This window comes from Mirounga leonina, unplaced genomic scaffold, assembly GCF_011800145.1.
Source record: "Mirounga leonina isolate KUSES-001 unplaced genomic scaffold, KU_Mleo_1.0 Mir_151, whole genome shotgun sequence".
NCBI classification, from domain to species: Eukaryota; Metazoa; Chordata; class Mammalia; order Carnivora; family Phocidae; genus Mirounga; species Mirounga leonina.
In genome coordinates, this window is record NW_023270377.1 from 77,323,574 (window position 1) to 77,341,809 (window position 18,236).

The 18,236-nt window shown below is 40.0% G+C and overlaps 1 protein-coding gene across 5 annotated transcripts in view; it reads left to right on the forward strand.

Moving 5' to 3' along the window:
* The window catches only part of NMI (N-myc and STAT interactor), a 119,865-nt gene that overhangs the window by 92,779 nt on the left and 8,850 nt on the right, over positions 1-18,236 (forward strand). For 2 of the 5 annotated variants that reach the window (XM_035008060.1, XM_035008059.1), the window contains one exon: positions 17,410-17,496. In XM_035008060.1, coding sequence (XP_034863951.1) covers positions 17,416-17,496 — 81 coding nt within the window. In that variant the 5' untranslated portion in view covers positions 17,410-17,415. Of the gene's footprint in view, positions 1-12,926; positions 13,027-13,749; positions 13,772-17,409; positions 17,497-18,236 lie in introns of those variants that run through there. The other 3 variants (XM_035008062.1, XM_035008058.1, XM_035008061.1) reach the window with 3 other exon arrangements.

Consider the following 18,236-nt stretch of genomic DNA (forward strand, 5'->3'; position numbering starts at 1 on the left):
TTTCTTTCTTTCTTTCTTTCTTTCTTTCTTTCTTTCTTTCTTTCTTTTTCTTTCTTTCTTTTTCTTTCTTTTTTAAGACTTTAAGTAATCTCTACACCCAATGTGGGCTTGAACTCATAACCCCGGGTCTCATGCTCTACTGACTGAGCCAAGCAAGCGCTCCTTGACCAGCTTATTTCACTTAGCATAATGTTCTCAAGGCTTATCCATGTTATAGCCTATGTCAGTACTTACTTCCTTTTTAGAGTTAAATAATATTCCATTGTGTGTGTGTGTATATATATATATATATATATACACACACACATACATGTATATATATTGTTTTTGCTTATTCATTCATCTCACTAAAAGTTTTTTTTTTTTTTAAAGATTTTATTTATTTATTTGAGAGAGAGAGAATGAGAGACAGAGAGCATGAGAGGGAGGAGGTCAGAGGGAGAAGCAGACTCCCCGCCGAGCAGGGAGCCCGATGTGGGACTCGATCCTGGGACTCCAGGATCATGACCTGAGCCGAAGGCAGTCGCTTAACCAACTGAGCCACCCAGGCGCCCCTCACTAAAAGTTTTTGAATGATAATCCTGTAATCTGCTTTTGGATGGAATCCTATAGATTACAGGAAAAGTTACCACCGTTCCACTTGAAAGTTTCCCAACACTTCCAGATTTTATTTGATAGCCTAGAATTCCTTGGGGTGTTTTTTGTTTTTTTTTTTTATTCTCAGATATAGCTGCTGTTGTTGTCCCAGGAAGTAAGGCATCTTAGGGCCAGAGCTGTGGTGTAAATAGGAAAAGAGTGAGGTCAGGCCCATAAACTGGTTCATATTACTTTGTTCCATGAATATTCTCAGGTCACTCCTCTGTGGAAGGTACCACCTTAGTCACTCTGGTGGTCACTCTTCCCACAATGGCCATATGCCCACTTGGTGGAGAGAGTGGACATACGTGCTAAAACAGTAGGCTTAACACTACTGAGGCTCTGTGCCGCATAGCCAAGTAGATGTTGAAGAGAAGTTGTGCATTTCACTCATACACAGGTATTGCCATGAATCAAGAAACAGCAGAAGATGGTCAAGTAACTTTTTGGTCTGCGCCCCCCCCCCCCCCCGCCCCCGCCCCTGCTTCTGATAGCTTGGGTTTTGCGAGCATGTCGTCAATTAGCTTCAGAAGAGGACCCGGAAGATTGCTTCTTCTGATGTTCTTTCCCTTTACCTCATGAATTCCCCTGAATCTCGTGCTACCATCGTGGTATTTTGGGTAGGGTTCTCTCCATATTTTGGGCAGGGCACTGCACCACACAGAATGATGCAGTGAGAATTAATTTTCTCCTTTCAGACACTTCCACATGTTATCACAGTTGTCAAAGCAGATGGAAAACAGGGCTGCTGCTGAGTCACAGCACCCTCTGTTGCACACCCTCTCCTACATGAGTCCAGAGAACTGATGTAATTTCTCCAAAGATTTTTTGGAAAACAGTGACTTTTTGGTGTTTCCCAGTAATATTACTTTGGTTTGTGGCCATAAAAGCATAAAAGTTGGCTCTAATTTTAATTAGCATTTATGGAACTATTTTTCCCTTATTATTTTCTTCGAGGTTTCTCCTCGCTATCCATATCTAACGTCTCTGTAGTGGTAATGGGCTCCGAGAAGTTTCAGACAATAGAAACCAATCCCAAGATTAATAGTATATAAAAGATTGTGTACTTTTCCCCAAGAAATGAAACAAATCAGTATGAAATATGAGAAAGTATAATTTTTCTAGACTTTCACGTCTCTACCATAGCAGGGAGCTTCCCTTGTGAATAGTTCTTTTTTTTTCTTCCAGAGAGAAGTTTATTAGAAGGAAGCTAGTTCAACTACCTTAGGAAATTGATGGAAGTCCATCTCTTTGAGTCATGGTGCGTAACTCAGTGGGAGTCGATTCCACACAGGGTTTCAGTGACGATGATCTCACTATTTTATGCTTCATGTCTACACTTTAATTTATGTACCAAGCTTGCTTTCCCTGATGAACAAAGTCCTGCCTAAGACACAGTTGATCTTGCATTTTCGTATGTCCCCTTTCCCTTCCAGTTAGAGATGAATCACACTCTTCACACTTTGGCGTGTAGTACTTGTTAATTAGTTTAACCAGTCAAAGATGCTGTGACTTGAGATTGTTATGGCAGTTGTTACTTGACATCTACAAGTATAGCCAGTAATAAGTGCACATTAGCTGAAACCCTCAGGCAGTAGTATAACATTTCTGGAGGAGACTGGTCCACAACAGCAAGTATGTGGGTCCTGCTGTTCTTCTGCCTTCCAGGTAGGGGTAAGGAAATAAACCCTTAGATACCATAAGACAAGGGTGGAAAAAGGATGAGCTCTCCTGAAGTCTCTCCCCTACTGGAATACCAAGATACCATCTAACTTAAGTCTTTAGTAGTTGGCTGTGGGGTTTGGTGTGGTCTAAGCCATTTGTCCTGTGCCAAGATGCTTATTAAAAATGTTTGGCTCCTCCATGAAGCCCTATTGTACTCAAGTTTATCTGGAGATTTGGGTAGGAATGGGGTTGATGGTCTTCATAATTTATAAAGTTGAGAGTACTGATAAAAGAAGTAAAGCTTTGAAAACTTTGAAAGCCTGCTCATGGTCATCATGAACAACTTTACCTGGAGCACCGATCAGATGAAATGTCAGTCTGGCTGTACATTTAAGCAAGCTCTGTTAAATGGGAACATGAAACATTACTGTACACTTATGTGTACAAGTGCTGTTTCCTTCATGAAATGAATAAGTGTAACTGTAAGATGCATACACACACACACACACACACAGTTATTTCCTTAGGTTGGTGTTCTAATTTCATTTAAAATTTCATTTAAACCATGCTCCTTAAACTTGGTTCCCTGGACTCCCAGGAATCTATGAATGGCTTGGGGGTGAGGTCAGATACCTGAATTTGAATGCACAATTTATTGTGGCTATAGATGTTTCTGGGAAAAGAGTCCCTAGCTCTTATCAGAGTCTCAAAGATGTCTGTCACTCCCTCACTCTCTGGTTTGAAATGTCTGAGTTAGGAGGTATATAACTCAGTTCTCTTGTTCTCGATTATTCTCAATTATTCAGTCAACCAATTTTCATTAATAAATATAGGATAAGTGACTGTTTAAGAGAGACACTGTATTTGGCATTTAGGGAGAGACAAAGATAGAGTACAATTCTTGATTTCCAACTTCTTGGGAAAAATTGCATAGTAGTCCAATTAATGATGCAAGGCTGTAAATGGGCCTAGTAAGTGGAATGGGCAAAACATGCTAAAATAATTTAGTGGGGAGGTATCACTGTCCCTTGGTTTGTTGGACAGGAGCTTAAGTTGAGCCTGGAGATGAATAAACAAAGCCTGACTCTGGTGTTCAGCCAGTATACTCTGGGTGTTCAGATGTTAAATAATGAAATATTTTTTGTGCCAATTGATTGCCATCTTCCTCCATGCCCACCCCAGTGTCTCCAGTGCCCTGGCCATACCATACCTGTCCCTCTATCAGGAATTCCCACCACTTCCCCTCTCTCCTCCCATCTTCCTAGGATTTAACAACTGTAGGACTAATGCCTGGCTCAGAAAGAATTCTCTAGGACACTGCTCCAGCTCTTTGGCTAGAGCCTTTCTGATGGCTCAATGTCCATACTGCAGTTATTAATATTAGTTGTTAATATTTTGGGTATCGCCACTGCATTTAAATTATAATGTGTTTTTGTTGGAAGATCACTTGTATGATTGTGCGACTGAAATGATAAGAAGGAGAGGGAAAACATCTCAGGAAGGGGAAATGGTGAGAGGGAGAAGAAGCCCAATTTGTTGATAAGACCGTTCTGGAGTTGGATAGCTGAGTAATTAGTTGGATACAGAGAAGGGGAGTAATAAATCCTAAAGTTAAAAAGAAAAGCTATAGGGGTGCCTGGGTGGCTCAGATGGTTAAGCGTCTGCCTTCGGCTCAGGTCATGATCCCAGGGTTCTGGGATCGAGTCCTGCATCGGGCTCCCTGCTAGGCGGGGAGCCTGCTTCTCCCTCTGCCTCTGTCTCTCTCTCTCTCTGACTTTCATGAATAAATAAATAAAACATTTTAAAAAAAAAAAAAAGAAAAGAAAAGCTATAGCCAGCTTGTTGCGCCAACAGTTTGGGGTGGGGAGCATGGAAGGGAGAGTGGGTCCTTGCACTCTGGAGCTTGGGCTCTATAAGTTGGATGGCATCTGCAAGTGCTTAGGTGTGGAATGACATGATGAAAGTAACACTTTTAGGAGAATAATCTGGCAGGGGTGTTCAGGATGAAAGGACAAAGGGAATCATTAGCAGGGTAAATTCCGAATGTAAATTAGCCATCATGAAAAGCCTTGTGGAAATGAAACAATCCACTGTGAATTTTAATGCAAGAATGTGTGGTGGAAAAGAGACGCCGGCTATGGCACATGAATAAAGAACATTTGAAATGGAGTCTTAAGAAAGCTGGGCCATCTTGTCACATTGTCCCTTAGTGGAGGGCAGATCAGGGTGGTAGCCACAGAAGGGAGCCCTGTGAAGAGCAGGGAAAATTGCATTGTTGCTTGGGGTACCTTCAGGGTAGAAGGATGGAGACTATATCACAAAAATGCCACTCAGCAATTATGTCTTTCCTATGTAAAGTTCATAAGATAATATGACAAAAATAGTTGAGACAGAGAGAGAATGAATGGATCTTAGGCTTATAATTTGATTGTTGACTTGTTCTTACTTGTTCTATCCAATTCTAGACGGGCAACGAAGCAAGTCTTGGCAGGCCAGAATCCCTCCCTAGCACACGTTGCGCAATCCTAGGGAACACCAGCAGGCCTTGTATGGTATACATCCCATGTGGTTATATGCAATTGCCTTTGTGACCCCATGAGATCTTAAATTTTTTTAACTTGTCTAGTTATTTTCTCCTATCCCACAATCACCCCTGAAAATCAGTCCTTCTAATTGGAGCTTAAGACCAGAAGACAATATTAATAATATTATTTTACTTTGCATTTACTGTTCAAAAAATGTTTTTATGTATATTAGTTCATTTAATCCTCACAAAACACCCTATAATTGTTAGGTAAACATTATTATCTTCATTTTGCATTTGAGGAAACTGAGAAACTGAGTTTCAGAAAATTAAAAGGGAATATGGTTAGAACTCACATTTTTTGAGCAACTATTATATGCCAGACCCATTACATATGCCCAGGTTCACGGAGCTAGTAAGGGTTCAGCCTGGTTCTCCTGGTGGTTTAAGGTGGTGACAAGCAATCTACCAGCCATTGTTCATCCACCTGAGAAAACTTTGCTTTGAGTATTGGCACCAAAACTAGAGTTCTTATTCTTCAAATGGTTGAAAAACCCAAAAGGTTTTAATGTTTCCATTCCAATTCATAAGCAATAAGGGATCAACCAAGCAATAAGATCCAAAGGACACTTTTTTGTTTTATTTTTATTAGGGATGAAGCCTGTTTTTATTTGTAATTTTTCTGGAGGAGTTTAAGGGTGGAAGGGATGAATTACCTCTGGTTTTCTGTTCCAACATCATCAAAATGCCCCAGTAGATATTATGTTATTAAAATGAATGCTGTGTGTGAGAGCATTCTATCTTGTTACATTATATACTAGGACAAAGGATTTAGAATAAATTGAAATGAATAATTAATGAAGGGAAAAGAATGTTTCTTTCAAGTTTCCCAGATACGCTAGTCTTGTTCTTACCCCCACCCTGCTGACTTCTCCTTACTTCCTCTTTCCATTTTTTGCATCATCTTTACCTGTTCACTCATGGTTTATTCTTTCCTTTCCATTTTAGAATAGCTATGATGGCAGCCTAGCTGCCGATAAGGAGCCTTTGTTCTCTCAAAGAGATGGCATGGAAGACAGGAACAGCTGTTGCTCTTTCTACCATGAGCTTCTGGTAATGCCTTGCCTTCAATCCATGGACCCACTCACCGGGCTGGCAAACAGGAAAAGGGCCCTATGATCACTGACTAAGCCAGGACAAGGAGAGCCCCACAGTATACAGTACCCTTCCACTGGAATGACCATTTCTGGTCACTCTCCGCTCTTTTACTGAACTGGTTAGTCTGCAGCCTCGCTACTCAGAGTATAGTCCAAGAACCAGCACCATCAGCATCACCTAGGCAATGTCTGAAATACAGACTTTACCCCAAACTTGTGGAATCAGAATCTGCATGTTAACAAGACCCTCGGATCTAAATGGATGTTAAAGTTTGAGAAGTACTAGTCCACAGGATGTCCTTTTGCCCACAAACACGTTTTTTCTTTCTTACAACTTTGGCACATGCTGCAAGGAAAATCAACAAATATCATACACTGTACTGAGATACATCTTAGTGAAAATAATATTCTTACATCTAACTAAGTTCACGAATACCAAGAAAACAAACTTAACTTAGAACAAGAAGTTGAACTCTTTTGCCTGGTTATGTTATTAATATGCCGATTAGATCAGTGAACTTCCTTGTTGCAATGATTTGACACCTCTTTTGGATTACTATTTAAACCAAAAAAATAATCAAAAACAACTTACTCAAGCCCCAACCCAAATCTTGCTTTTTGGTAATTTCTACAACTCCTCATATAGCCCCTCAGGCAAAAACAAACTAGAAATTCCCAAATCAAAAAACAAAGATGATAATCAAAATAAATTTCTTCTAACATTTTTTTTAGCTGTTTTCATTATTTTTATGCATGTTCTCTTAACAGCTGACCTCCCTGAGAAGCTACATTAATTTATTTGAATGCTTTGCCTGATTCTTTCTCATTTGGGAATTTTGGTGATAACACAATCAGAATTTAATATTTTGATTTTGCCAACATTCTGAGGCTATGTTATTTATTTTTTTTTTTAAGATTTTATTTATTTATTTATTTGAGACAGAGAGAGAGACAGAGAGCATGAGAGGGAGGAGGGTCAGAGGGAGAAGCAGACTCCCCGCCGAGCAGGGAGCCCGATGCGGGACTCGATCCCGGGACTCCAGGATCATGACCTGAGCCGAAGGCAGTCGCTTAACCAACTGAGCCACCCAGGCGCCCGAGGCTATGTTATTTTTAAACACCCTGGGAATCTCAAGATTTTTTTAGTTTTTTCTTTCCTGTGATTTTTAAGTTCAAGCCTAACAGTTTGGTTAATCCTTTCATCAGTTCAGCCTAAGAGAGTTCTGTCAGAAGCAGTATTCAGTTTGCAATTAGGCAAGCAAAGCAAGAAAACATCAGCAATATTCTCAGATTTCTTTAATTCCCTTAATATATGATTGAGGTTTACTGCTTGCTGTCTTTCAGGCTTGGATATTAAGAATTGATGTTTATTTTTGAACCTCTAGTTCATGAGCAAGGGTTCTAACTTAATTGTTCCCCGTTCCAGCATTGGAAAGAATTGATGCTTATTTTTGAGCCTCTAGTTCATGAGCAAAGACTCTAACTTAATTGTTCCTCTTTCCAGCATTGTCAAAGACAATATGTCAAATAAATAAATAAAATCTTAAAATCTTTATACTTTAACAAAACAGAATTTTCTAACTGATCAATTGTGTTTACATGATAAATGAGTGGCCCAGGGAAGATTCAAGAAGATAATGTCCTTTATTCTTTATCCTTATTATTATTTTCCTTGGATTAACTTTTATTTATTTATTTTTTAAAGATTTTATTTATTTATTTGACACAGACAGAGAGAGAGAGAGAGCACAAGCAGGGGGAGCAAGAGAGAGAGAGAGAAGCAGGCTCCCTGCTGAGCAGGGAGCCCAATTTGGGGCTTAATCCCAGGACTCTGGGATCATGACCTGAGCTGAAGGCAGACAGACGTTTAATTGACTGAGCCACCCAGGCTCCCCTTAACTTTTTTTTTTAAATGTTTGATCTGTCTCACAATATTTTATTCACTTATACGAACTTACTCATACAAACTAATATGAAAACTCAGACAAAGGGGTTATAACATTGGGTCCAGAGTATTTGACTTCTCCTCTTGCATCCTGCCACTAGTTAGAAATAAGTAGCTGTATAGCATGTACTAGGTATAGTTATTGGACTAGTAACTGTAGGTGGCGCAAAAAAAAAAAAAATCTTTGTCTTAAAAGTAGTTCTGTAGGTGGGAAGACAAAGGAGAAGAAATGTGTAAGAAAAAAATGGAAAAGAAAATCTCTCCAGTGTATAAAATGCTAACAGCCACTATTTACTGAGCTTACCGTGGGTAAGGCACTGTGCTTAGCCCTTGACGTATACCATATATCTCATTCACAACAGCTCCATTTTACAGCTGAGGAAACCAAGGGCAGGGAACTTCAGTAACTTGAAATTGGTACTGAAACCCCCATCTGATATCAAAATCATGCTCTGGCTGCGTAGTGTTGCTTGCTTGATAGAGAGTAAGGGATGGGATACTTATTTTGCTTTACTTTTTTAAAAAATCAGCTGCTTACTATTTTATTTTTTCCAGCTTTAGTGAGATAAAATTGGCATATAACACTGTGTAAATTTTAGGTGTACATCTTGTTGATTTGATATATTTATATATTGCAAAATGATTACTACCACAGTGTTTTCCTTAACACCTTCATCACATCTCATAATGACCATTTCTTTTTTGGTGGTGAGAACATTTAAGATCCTCCTCCTTAGCAACATTCCTTTACTTTTATATATTTCAGTTGCAAACCTCTTGAATCCCTCAGGATCTGGCACAATGCTGGGAGCATTGTAAGTATTCTAACTTCCCCAAGCAGGAACTGCAAACCAGGTCATCAGAATCTTGGCAACAGCAATATAAGCTTGAGGTACAAGACCTTTTCTAATAGGAAGGACATAATATAATGGATTTCAGGTAGTTTCCTCATTTGCAAAGCCACAAAAGTCTTGGTGCCTCCCTAAATTGTTTCATGCCCCTGGGGTTTTCACCTCACCCTTGGTTGCAGTTGGCTTCCTATAACTTTAAGAGTCAACTCACACTCTATCTCTTCTTTTTTTTTTTTTTTTAAAGATTTTATTTATTTATTTGACAGAGAGAGACAGCGAGAGAGGGAACACAAACGGGGGAGTGGGAGAGGGAGAAGCAGGCTTCCCGCAGAGCAGAGAGCCCCATGCGGGGCTCGATCCCAGAACCCTGGGATCATGACCTGAGCCGAAGGCAGACGCTTAACGACTGAGCCACCCAGGCGCCCCCTCTATCTCTTCTATAGAGGAAACTGACCTCCTGGGATAGAGGGGACCATTCGCTCCTTTGTGTTTTGCTAGTTCCTATCTGTCACCTCTTCATAAACACACTACTACATAAGTGGTGTGTGTGTGTGTGTGTGTGTGCACGCGCATGTGCTTGTGCTTGTGTGAATTTATAGAAAGGTCTGGGAGGAGTTCCTTGCCATCTGGTGGGGGAGATAAATACGTAACGTAATAAACATATCATGGCAGTGCAGATTTACATGAGATGTCTAAGGCATCTCATGTGTGACATAATATTCATTGAGTGTGTTATAGACATTCAATAGTTTTTATATTAGGAGATGGTATAATTTAGTGTAGGGAAGGAAAAAGTTTTCCTGTATGTCCTTAGGGTCCCTAGCTGGGTCTGAAAATTAAACTGACAAAGAGATTAGCAGGAGAAAAGCATACAAATCTGTGTTTAATACGAGTTTTACATGACATGGGAACCTCCATAAGGAAATGAAGACCCAAGGAAACAGTTAGGCCTGGGTATTTGTATGCTAGTTTTAATGAAGACTGAACAGTCATGTAGAATTATGTTAAGATCAGAGAGTATGAGGCAATCATAGTGAACCGAGGGAAACTTAGCAAGTCCTGCTTCTTAGGATTCTTCTCAGTGTCCCTTTGTCTTCAGAGATAAGAATGTTCCCTTTCTCTAGGTATAGGGAAGGCAACTCTCCTGGTAGAGTTTCATGACCTGTTTCAGAGGAGAAGGGTGGTGGTAGGGGAGAAGGTCAGAATGATCTTGCTTCTACTGTTTTCTCAAACTCCTTCAGTTTAAAATATTCAATATGCCATATTTTGAAGTAGCATGTCCTGAACCCCGTCATTAGTGGAGCATCACTCAAATTGCCCTATTAGAAACTCTTTGAGGTATTAATAGCTGCTTTGTGAGAAAAAGAATTTAGTGGTCAAATTATTGACCTCGAATAAATTCAAGGTTGAATAAAATTAAACTTTTTAACGTGTGCTTTAATTTTTTCCCTGCAGTACCTTTCAGAATTCTTAATGTGCCGATGCGCATTATGAATCTCCAAAAGTGAATCCAGTATGCAACATTTCCCAATCATATTTGGCCATGGAATTCTTTCTTCTCTGGGCACTATAGAACACAGCATGGAGATACTTGATTTCATGGTTGAGAGTGAAATATGGTATCAGTGTCATCATATATTAATTGCTTGACTTTCATCACCTCTTTAAGCCTTAGTGTCCTCATCTGCACATGCAGGTAATTCCTGTATTTCATATTGTTGACACAATACAAAAAGGTTATAAAATGTCCAGGAGTCCTCTGTAGATGAACAATTACCATTGTTAATAATAATATGTCCAACAGCTGACTGCTCATTGTTAGAACCCTCATCACTTTGCAGAGTACTGGATCTGAAGACTGTTACACATGACCCGGCTTTAGCATGTAGGTGGCCAAAAAAGGCTTCCCTACTACCTGTATCTTTTGCTCTTTAACAGGATCTGAGTCAATATTAGATCAGTCCTCTTCTGGTTATGGTCCTACTACTTATCATCATCTTATGAAAAAAATAAGATAAAGAAGAAGTAAGGTTGAACTAGATAACCTCTAGAGTTCATGCTTTCTAAAATTCTAAGATGGAACAGAAGTAATTCTCAAGCTGCAACAGATGGAGTTACTGTACTTTCTAACTGGGCTGCTGAGAACAAAAGTCCTTGTCATGCACTACTTTATTTTTTTCACTTAGAAAAGAAACTTTATTCCCATCAGTATTGTTGGTTTTTTTTTTTAAGATTTTATTTATTTATTTGAGAGAGAGAGAGAAAGAGAGAGTGAGAGAGCACAGAGGGTGAGGGAGAAGCAGGCTCCCCACTGAGCAGGGAGCCTGATGCGGGGCTCAATTCCAGGACCCTGGGATCATGACCTGACCTGAAGGCAGATGCTTAACGACTGAGCCACACGGGCACCCCTCCCATCAGTATTCTAGATATAAATGAATTTGACTTTTGTTAACCTGTTATTTTAGACCAGTGTATCTGTATCGATTATTATATATAACTCATAGCACTATATCCTAGAATGTATGCCTGGAAATCATTTTGGTACATCTCCTCCTTGACCTGTATTAATGAGCAAGTGCAGCTGTGAGGTGGTTCTTCGTGTAGGATTAAGAAACACTGCAGTTCTTGAAATAAGCCAGATGTTTTTATTTTCAGAGGAAAAGATGACATGTAGTGAAGTATTTATTTACAACTTCACAAGATTATAAGAAAACTTTCAAGGGACATGGGTCATAGAAACCAAGTGAACACCACAGCTTTCCCAACTTCATAGCCTAGAAGATGTTGCAAAAGACAAAAACCGACCTTGTACTGGCTGTAAATATTTGTAGATTGGGGTTATAATGACCAATAAATTACAATGAGAGTTACTATCTTGAAGAGAGACTTCCACTTTGACCTTATCTGGTTTCCTTTTTTTTTTTTTTTTAAGATTTTTATTTATTTATTTGACAGAGACACAGCGAGAGAGGGAACACAAGCAGGGGGAGTGGGAGAGGGAGAAGCAGGCCTCCTACAGAGCAGGGCCCGATGCAGGGCTCCATCCCAGGATCCTGATCCCAGGACCCTGGGATCCTGACCTGAGCGGAAGGCAAACGCTTAACGACTGAGCCACCCAGGCGCCCCCTTATTTGGTTTCTATCCATTTTTTCAACAATATGTCCAGTAACATACACATAAAAAGAGTGGTTTTTAAAAAAACATGTCCTGAAATTAGTGCTTATGCAAACTTCAGGAATACTTTTTGGACAGACTCTCTCAAAACAAAAAACCACTTTTATTTTTTAATTTAAGTACAGTTGACTTACTATATCCTATTAGTTTCAGGTGTAGTCATAGTGATTTGATATTTTTATACCGGGAAATGACCCCCATGATAAGCCTAGTTACCACCTGTCACCATACAGAGTTATTACAATATTTACTATATTCCCTATGCTGTACATTTTATCTCTGTTACTAATTTATAACTGGAAGTTTGTACCTGTTTAATCTCCTTCACCTATTTCGCCCAAACCCCTCCCGGCTTTGTTACCCAACAGTTTATCTTCTTCTTTTTTTTTTTTTCAAGAAGAAATTGGCACTTTATTTTTTATTTCTTTTTATTTTATTATGTTAGTCACCATACAATACATCATTAGTTTTTGATGTGGTGATCCACGATCCGCTGTTTTCGTATAACACCCAGTGCTCCATGCAGTACGTGCCCTCCTTCATACCCACCACAGGGCCAACCCATCCCCCCTCCCCCCCCCCCCAAAACCCTGTTTGTTTCTCAGGTCCATAGTCTCTCTTGGTTCATCTCTCCCTCCAATTCCCCCCGCCCATTTTCCCCTTCCCTCTCTTAATGTCCTCCATGTTATTCCTTATGTTGCAACAGTTTATCTTCTACATCAGAAGAACCGTGTTTTAAAAATCGAAACTGAAAATACTTGTAACTCGTTAGTAATTATTCATTGGAAACACCATATTTGGTATTCCAAACAGTGGTTAGTTTTAAGGAAAATCCCCATTTGAGCAGAGCGGTCTTTTCCTTCCCTTCCCCCCCTTTTCCCCTCTTTCTTCTTCTTTTGTTTTAGGAACCCAGACGTCAATCGGGGTGGCGGGCCCTCGGGAATCGGGCGGCCCGCCCAGCCCGCGGGGCTCCTGGCCACTCCGGCGGGCGCTCGCTCGGCGCGCCGCCCAACCCGCTTTCCCGGAAGGGCGGGCGCGCTGGGCTCGCCGCGCTGCCTTCCACCGGCGAGGCGGGTGAGTGGACGCCCCGCCGGCTGCCCCGGCTGCCGTCCCCGCTCCTGGAGGAGCCCGGCTGGGGAGCGAGGCGCGCTCCGCGGGGCCGCCCAGCGCGAGGCGGGCAGCGCCCCGCGGGACGCTAGCGGTCGCGAAGGGACGCGGCCGCCGGGGTGGGGGTGGAGGCGGGGGAGAGGCGGGCTGCGTCAGTCGCCCCCCGCCCCCCGCCCCCGGCCCTCCTCCCCCAGCCCCCAGCCGCCGCCGCCGCCCGTGTCTGCTGAGAGTGGTTTGCTTAATTTCGGAAATTGAAATGGAAAACGGTTTGCGTTTCCCCACTGTTTCCGTATTGTCTCCCAGGATAGTTCTTAGGGAAACTTGATTCCTTCAGGAGGTTTACTCTCCTCGGCAGGTCTAGGGTTTGGCAGCTGTGCTTCGCTTTTCGGAATATGCAGGGATTTTCTTAAAAGAGACATCTAAAGGAGAACACGGTGTTTTTCTGTCTGTAGAACATGGATACTTTTTTTTTTTTTTTAACTATATATGTGTATCACCATTGTTTTTGTTTTTGGTTTTTTTTAATTTTTTTTTAAGATTTTATTTATTTGACAGAGAGAGGCACAGCGAGAGAGGGAACACAAGCAGGGGGAGGGGGAGAGGGAGAAGCAGGCTTCCCGCGGAGCAGGGAGCCCGATGCGAGGCTCGATCCCAGGACCCTGGGATCATGACCTGAGCTGAAGGCAGATGCTTAACTATCTGAGCCACCCAGGTGCCCAAGAATATTGATTTTTTTTTTTAAAGCAATAAAAAAATGTTGCCATTTCTGCTTTCTGGAAATGTAATAACAAAACTTCATATGCATGGGATGTCCTGAACAGAACAAATACTAGTCAAGATACCATGCAATTCTGTAAATATTGGGTGTTTTCAGTGTATGTGCTTATATTATGCTCTGAATGGATGCAAGGAGGAGTGGGCATGGTCCTTCGCCTCAACGTCATGACCATCTAGTCATGGAAAATGACATGGGTACACAAATAATTAAAGCTCTCCAAAAGAGCTAAAAGAGGGAGAAGTAATGTCCTGTAGGGGAATCAGAAAAAGCGTTAAAAACTTGGGGGAAACTTGGGGTAGACCTTGAATAACTGTAGAATTTCATTAAGGTTGGGAGGAGAGGAAGGATGTGACATATTAAGGGACAGGAGGGAGAAGAGGGACCCTTTGAGTGTTTAGTGTGGTTAGGGTACTTAGTCTAGAAGTTGTCTAAATAAGACTAGAAAGTAAGTTTTGGTTAGATTGTGTAAGACCTTGGATGACTATTGGGTGTCGTTGTAAGGACTCTGCAGGTGGTGCAATAGGGAGCTACTGATGTATTTTGAAACCATCTCAAACTTACAGAAAAGTTGCAAGTACAATAAAAACAGCTTCTGTTTTTCCTGAATTATTTGAGAATAAGATTCTAACTTCAAAACCCATTACCCTGGAATTCTTGAATATATATTTCCTAGAAAAAAGGTATTCTCTACATAACTAAAATTCAGTAATCAAAATCAGGAAATTATATTGATACATTACTGCCATCCAATCCTTGGATCCAATTCACATTTTGACAGTTGTGCCAGTGATATCCTATATAGCAAAATGACCCAATTCCGAGTCATGCATTGCATTTAATTGCGATGTCCCTTTAGTCTCCTGTCTGGAAGAGTTTCTCAGCCTTTCCTTGGCTTTCGTGAACTTAACACTTTTGAAGAGTACAGGCCAGTTTGTCTAATGTTTCCTCATGCTGAGATTCAGATTATGTATCTTTGGCAGGAATATCATAGAAGTCGTGCTGTGTTCTAAGTGCACTCTATCAGATGGCAGATGATTTTGACTTATCTCATTATTTACTTTGATTATTTTATTATGGTGGCGTCTGCCTGGCTTCTTCAATGTAAAGCTACTTTTCCCCCTTTGAAATTAGTATTTTGTGGGGAAGTATTTTGAAACTAACTACATGGTCCTTTTCTCACCAAAATTTCAATTTGTGTATGTATGTATGTATGTCAGTATGGACTCATAGTTTTTTATTTTCCTCAGTGGATTTAATCATTACCATCATTTTTTTTATGCTTAATTTATTCTTAGACTTGGCTAGTGAGAACCTCCTCAGGCTGGATTCTGTGTTTTGTTTTGTTTTGTTTTGTTTAACATGCTCTCATCATTTACTGAGCATTTTCTTGCTTTCTGGCACTATAAGGTGCTTATTTTGTATTTTTCTTGTCCCAGTCCTGGAATCAACCATTTCTCTGAAAAGCCTTGGTTCCTTGTAAGGGAAAACGGTATTAGAAACCAAATTCTGGGTGCTAGGTGTGCTCATTGCTTCTAGGCCCTCTGAGAAGACAGAGCTAGGGAATATATATACAGATAGATATAGGTATGTATATATGTGAGCACACACACACATCTATATTTATACCTCTGTATCTTTCTCTCATTCTGTTGGAAATCATGAGATTATACTGATAGTTCCAGTTCCAACCCACAGCATTCATTCTAGTTTTCTGTCTTTCTATATTTATAATTAACTTACCTGGCAATGAACAACCTGGTTTCTTTTATCCTCTGTATATTTACTTACTTGAAAATCCCCTTCATGTACCTTTGGCCACTGGAAGCTCTCCAGGCTTATCTTTTTTTTTTTTTAAGATTTTTTATTTATTTGCGAGAGAGAGAATGAGAGACAGAGAGCATGAGAGGGAGGAGGGTCAGAGGGAGAAGCAGACTCCCTGCATCTCCAGGCTTATCTTGTATATTTCCTGGCCCATGGGTAGAATCAGCCATTGCTCCAGGGAATCCTGGTTCCTTTTATTGGACAATAGATTAGAAACCAAGATCTAGATGCTATATGATCCCCTCTGTTTCTGGACACTGCTTGTGTTCACACTAATTTTTTGCCAGTCTTCTATTTTTTTTAAGGAGAAATAACTTTTTTCCTGTTTCTTCTACAGGAATAGTGAGAATTTAGCTACTTGAAATTTTAGAGGATTATATCACAAACTGGTTATTAATGTGCTTCTAAAGCAATAAAAACAGTTATGATATTCCTTGTCTCATTTTTGATCTGGGACCTCTCCATCTCAGTAAATTCATACGCAGGCAAATGTCCTTTACTGTTTTTGTGCCATGGATTCCTTCCCAGTCTGATAAAGCTCATGGGCCTTTAAAAGAAAAGTTTTTAAATGTATAAAATAAAATATGTAGAATTACAAAGGAAACCAATTATATTGAAATATGATTATCAAAATATAAAAAAGCAAATTTTTGATACAGTAATATATATCAATATGTTACAGTATAAGACCTAGTAGTGAGTTTAATAACGACCATAATTTTTTTAAAAGATTTTATTTATTTATTTGACAGAGAGAGACACTGCGAGAGAGGAAACACAAGCAGGGTGAATGGGAGAGGGAGAAGCAGGCTTCCTGCTGAGCAGAGAGCCTGACAACATGGAGCTCGATCCCAGGACCCTGGGATCATGACCTGAGCTAAAGGCAGACGCTTAACAACTGAGCCACCCAGGCACCCCAGTAACTACCATAATTTTGAAGGAAGGTTTTACACAAAAAAAATTTCAGGATATCTGCAATAGTTAAAACATTTTATGAAAATATTTGTGCCATATTGGGAACTTTTGCAAACGCTATGTGGCTTGTTGCCTATATTTATATGTGAAGAGAATGCTAAGTTTCAATCAGAGATTATGAGAAGTAAAGGTGTAATTTTTTTCCTATTCAGGTGTATGGACTAGGGAGGATTTGTGAAAACTCCAGATAAGAACTGGGTACATGTAGGGACTTCCTGGGTGGCTCAGTTGGTTAAGCATCTGACTTGATTTCGGCCTGGGTCTTGAGCTCAGGTTCGTGGGTTTGAGCCCCGCATTGGGCTCCATGCTGGGTGTGGAGCCTACTTAAAAAAATTTAAAAAGAACTACTCTACGTGTAGAGGAGTTTGGGGAGGACTTTTTACTCCATTTACATTTGGGAAATAAATAGGGAGAATTGGATGTTTAAATCAAAACCTTTGAGAAGTCCAAAATAGTAATCTTTTAAAATGGGGCACCATAATATGATTCAGATGTGAACCTCAAAGGAATGTTAATACCTATCATTTTCTATTACTGTGTTGAAAAGCAAACGATCTTTAGAACCCTTTTATATATTTGTAGGTGTGAAAGTTATTTGAAATACAGACTCTGTTCAAATATAAGCCACATGATAATAAAGACTTTGATGATAGGAAAAAAGATACAGCAAAGAAGAGATGTTTCTTTTTCTGTAAAAGGGTAAAAGTTTTTTCTTTTTTCTTGAATTTGTGTATATGTACTATTTTTAAAAATACTTATTTTTTTGTAATAATTAGGTAATCATGGCAGCTGATGAAGATAACAAAAAAGTTCTTAAGGAGCCTTGGTCAGATGAAGGATTTATGAAAAATGAACAAAGAGAGGTAAAAATTACTGGGTCCTATTAAAAATTAATTTATATCTATTAGTTTTACAGTGAGGCATGTTTTATATGTTTTTGCCCAACATTACTTTGAATTTGGGAAGATTTTAAGGTTTTCAAAAATTTTTTCTTCCATTATTCAAGCCTTACAAAAAGAATCATATTTCTATTCTTTCTTTTACAAGGCTTCAACATTAGCTGTTTTTTCCTTCCCTCCGTCCTTTCTTTGATTTACACCCAGAAATTAAAAACTTAGTTAGCAATTATCTGATCAGACCCAAGAGGGGATGGAGGCTCAGGTAGCTTAAGCCACTTACCCAGGGCCATATGCCTGGCATGTCAAGGCAGCTGTACTGTGGGAATCACAGCAAAAACATTTTTTGATTGCCCCCAAGTAACATATTCCACAATTACGTGCAATTTATTTATTTATTTTTTAAAGATATATTTATTTATTTTAGAGAGAGAGAGAGCACACGCAAGCATGAGCTGGGTGGGGGTGGTAGGGGCAGAGGGAGAGAGAGAAAGAGAGAGAGTCCCAAGCTGACTCCACACTGAGCGCAGAGTCCGACACAGAGCTCAATCTCATGACCTTGAGACCATGACCTGAGCTGAAACCAAGAGTCAGATGCTCCAGCAACTGCCACCCAGGCTCCCCTACAGTGCAACGTAAAAGTCATATTGTTGTCACAAATAACCAGGAAAGGAGTTGATAAGATTGAGGTCTGGCTCTCAGTCCTT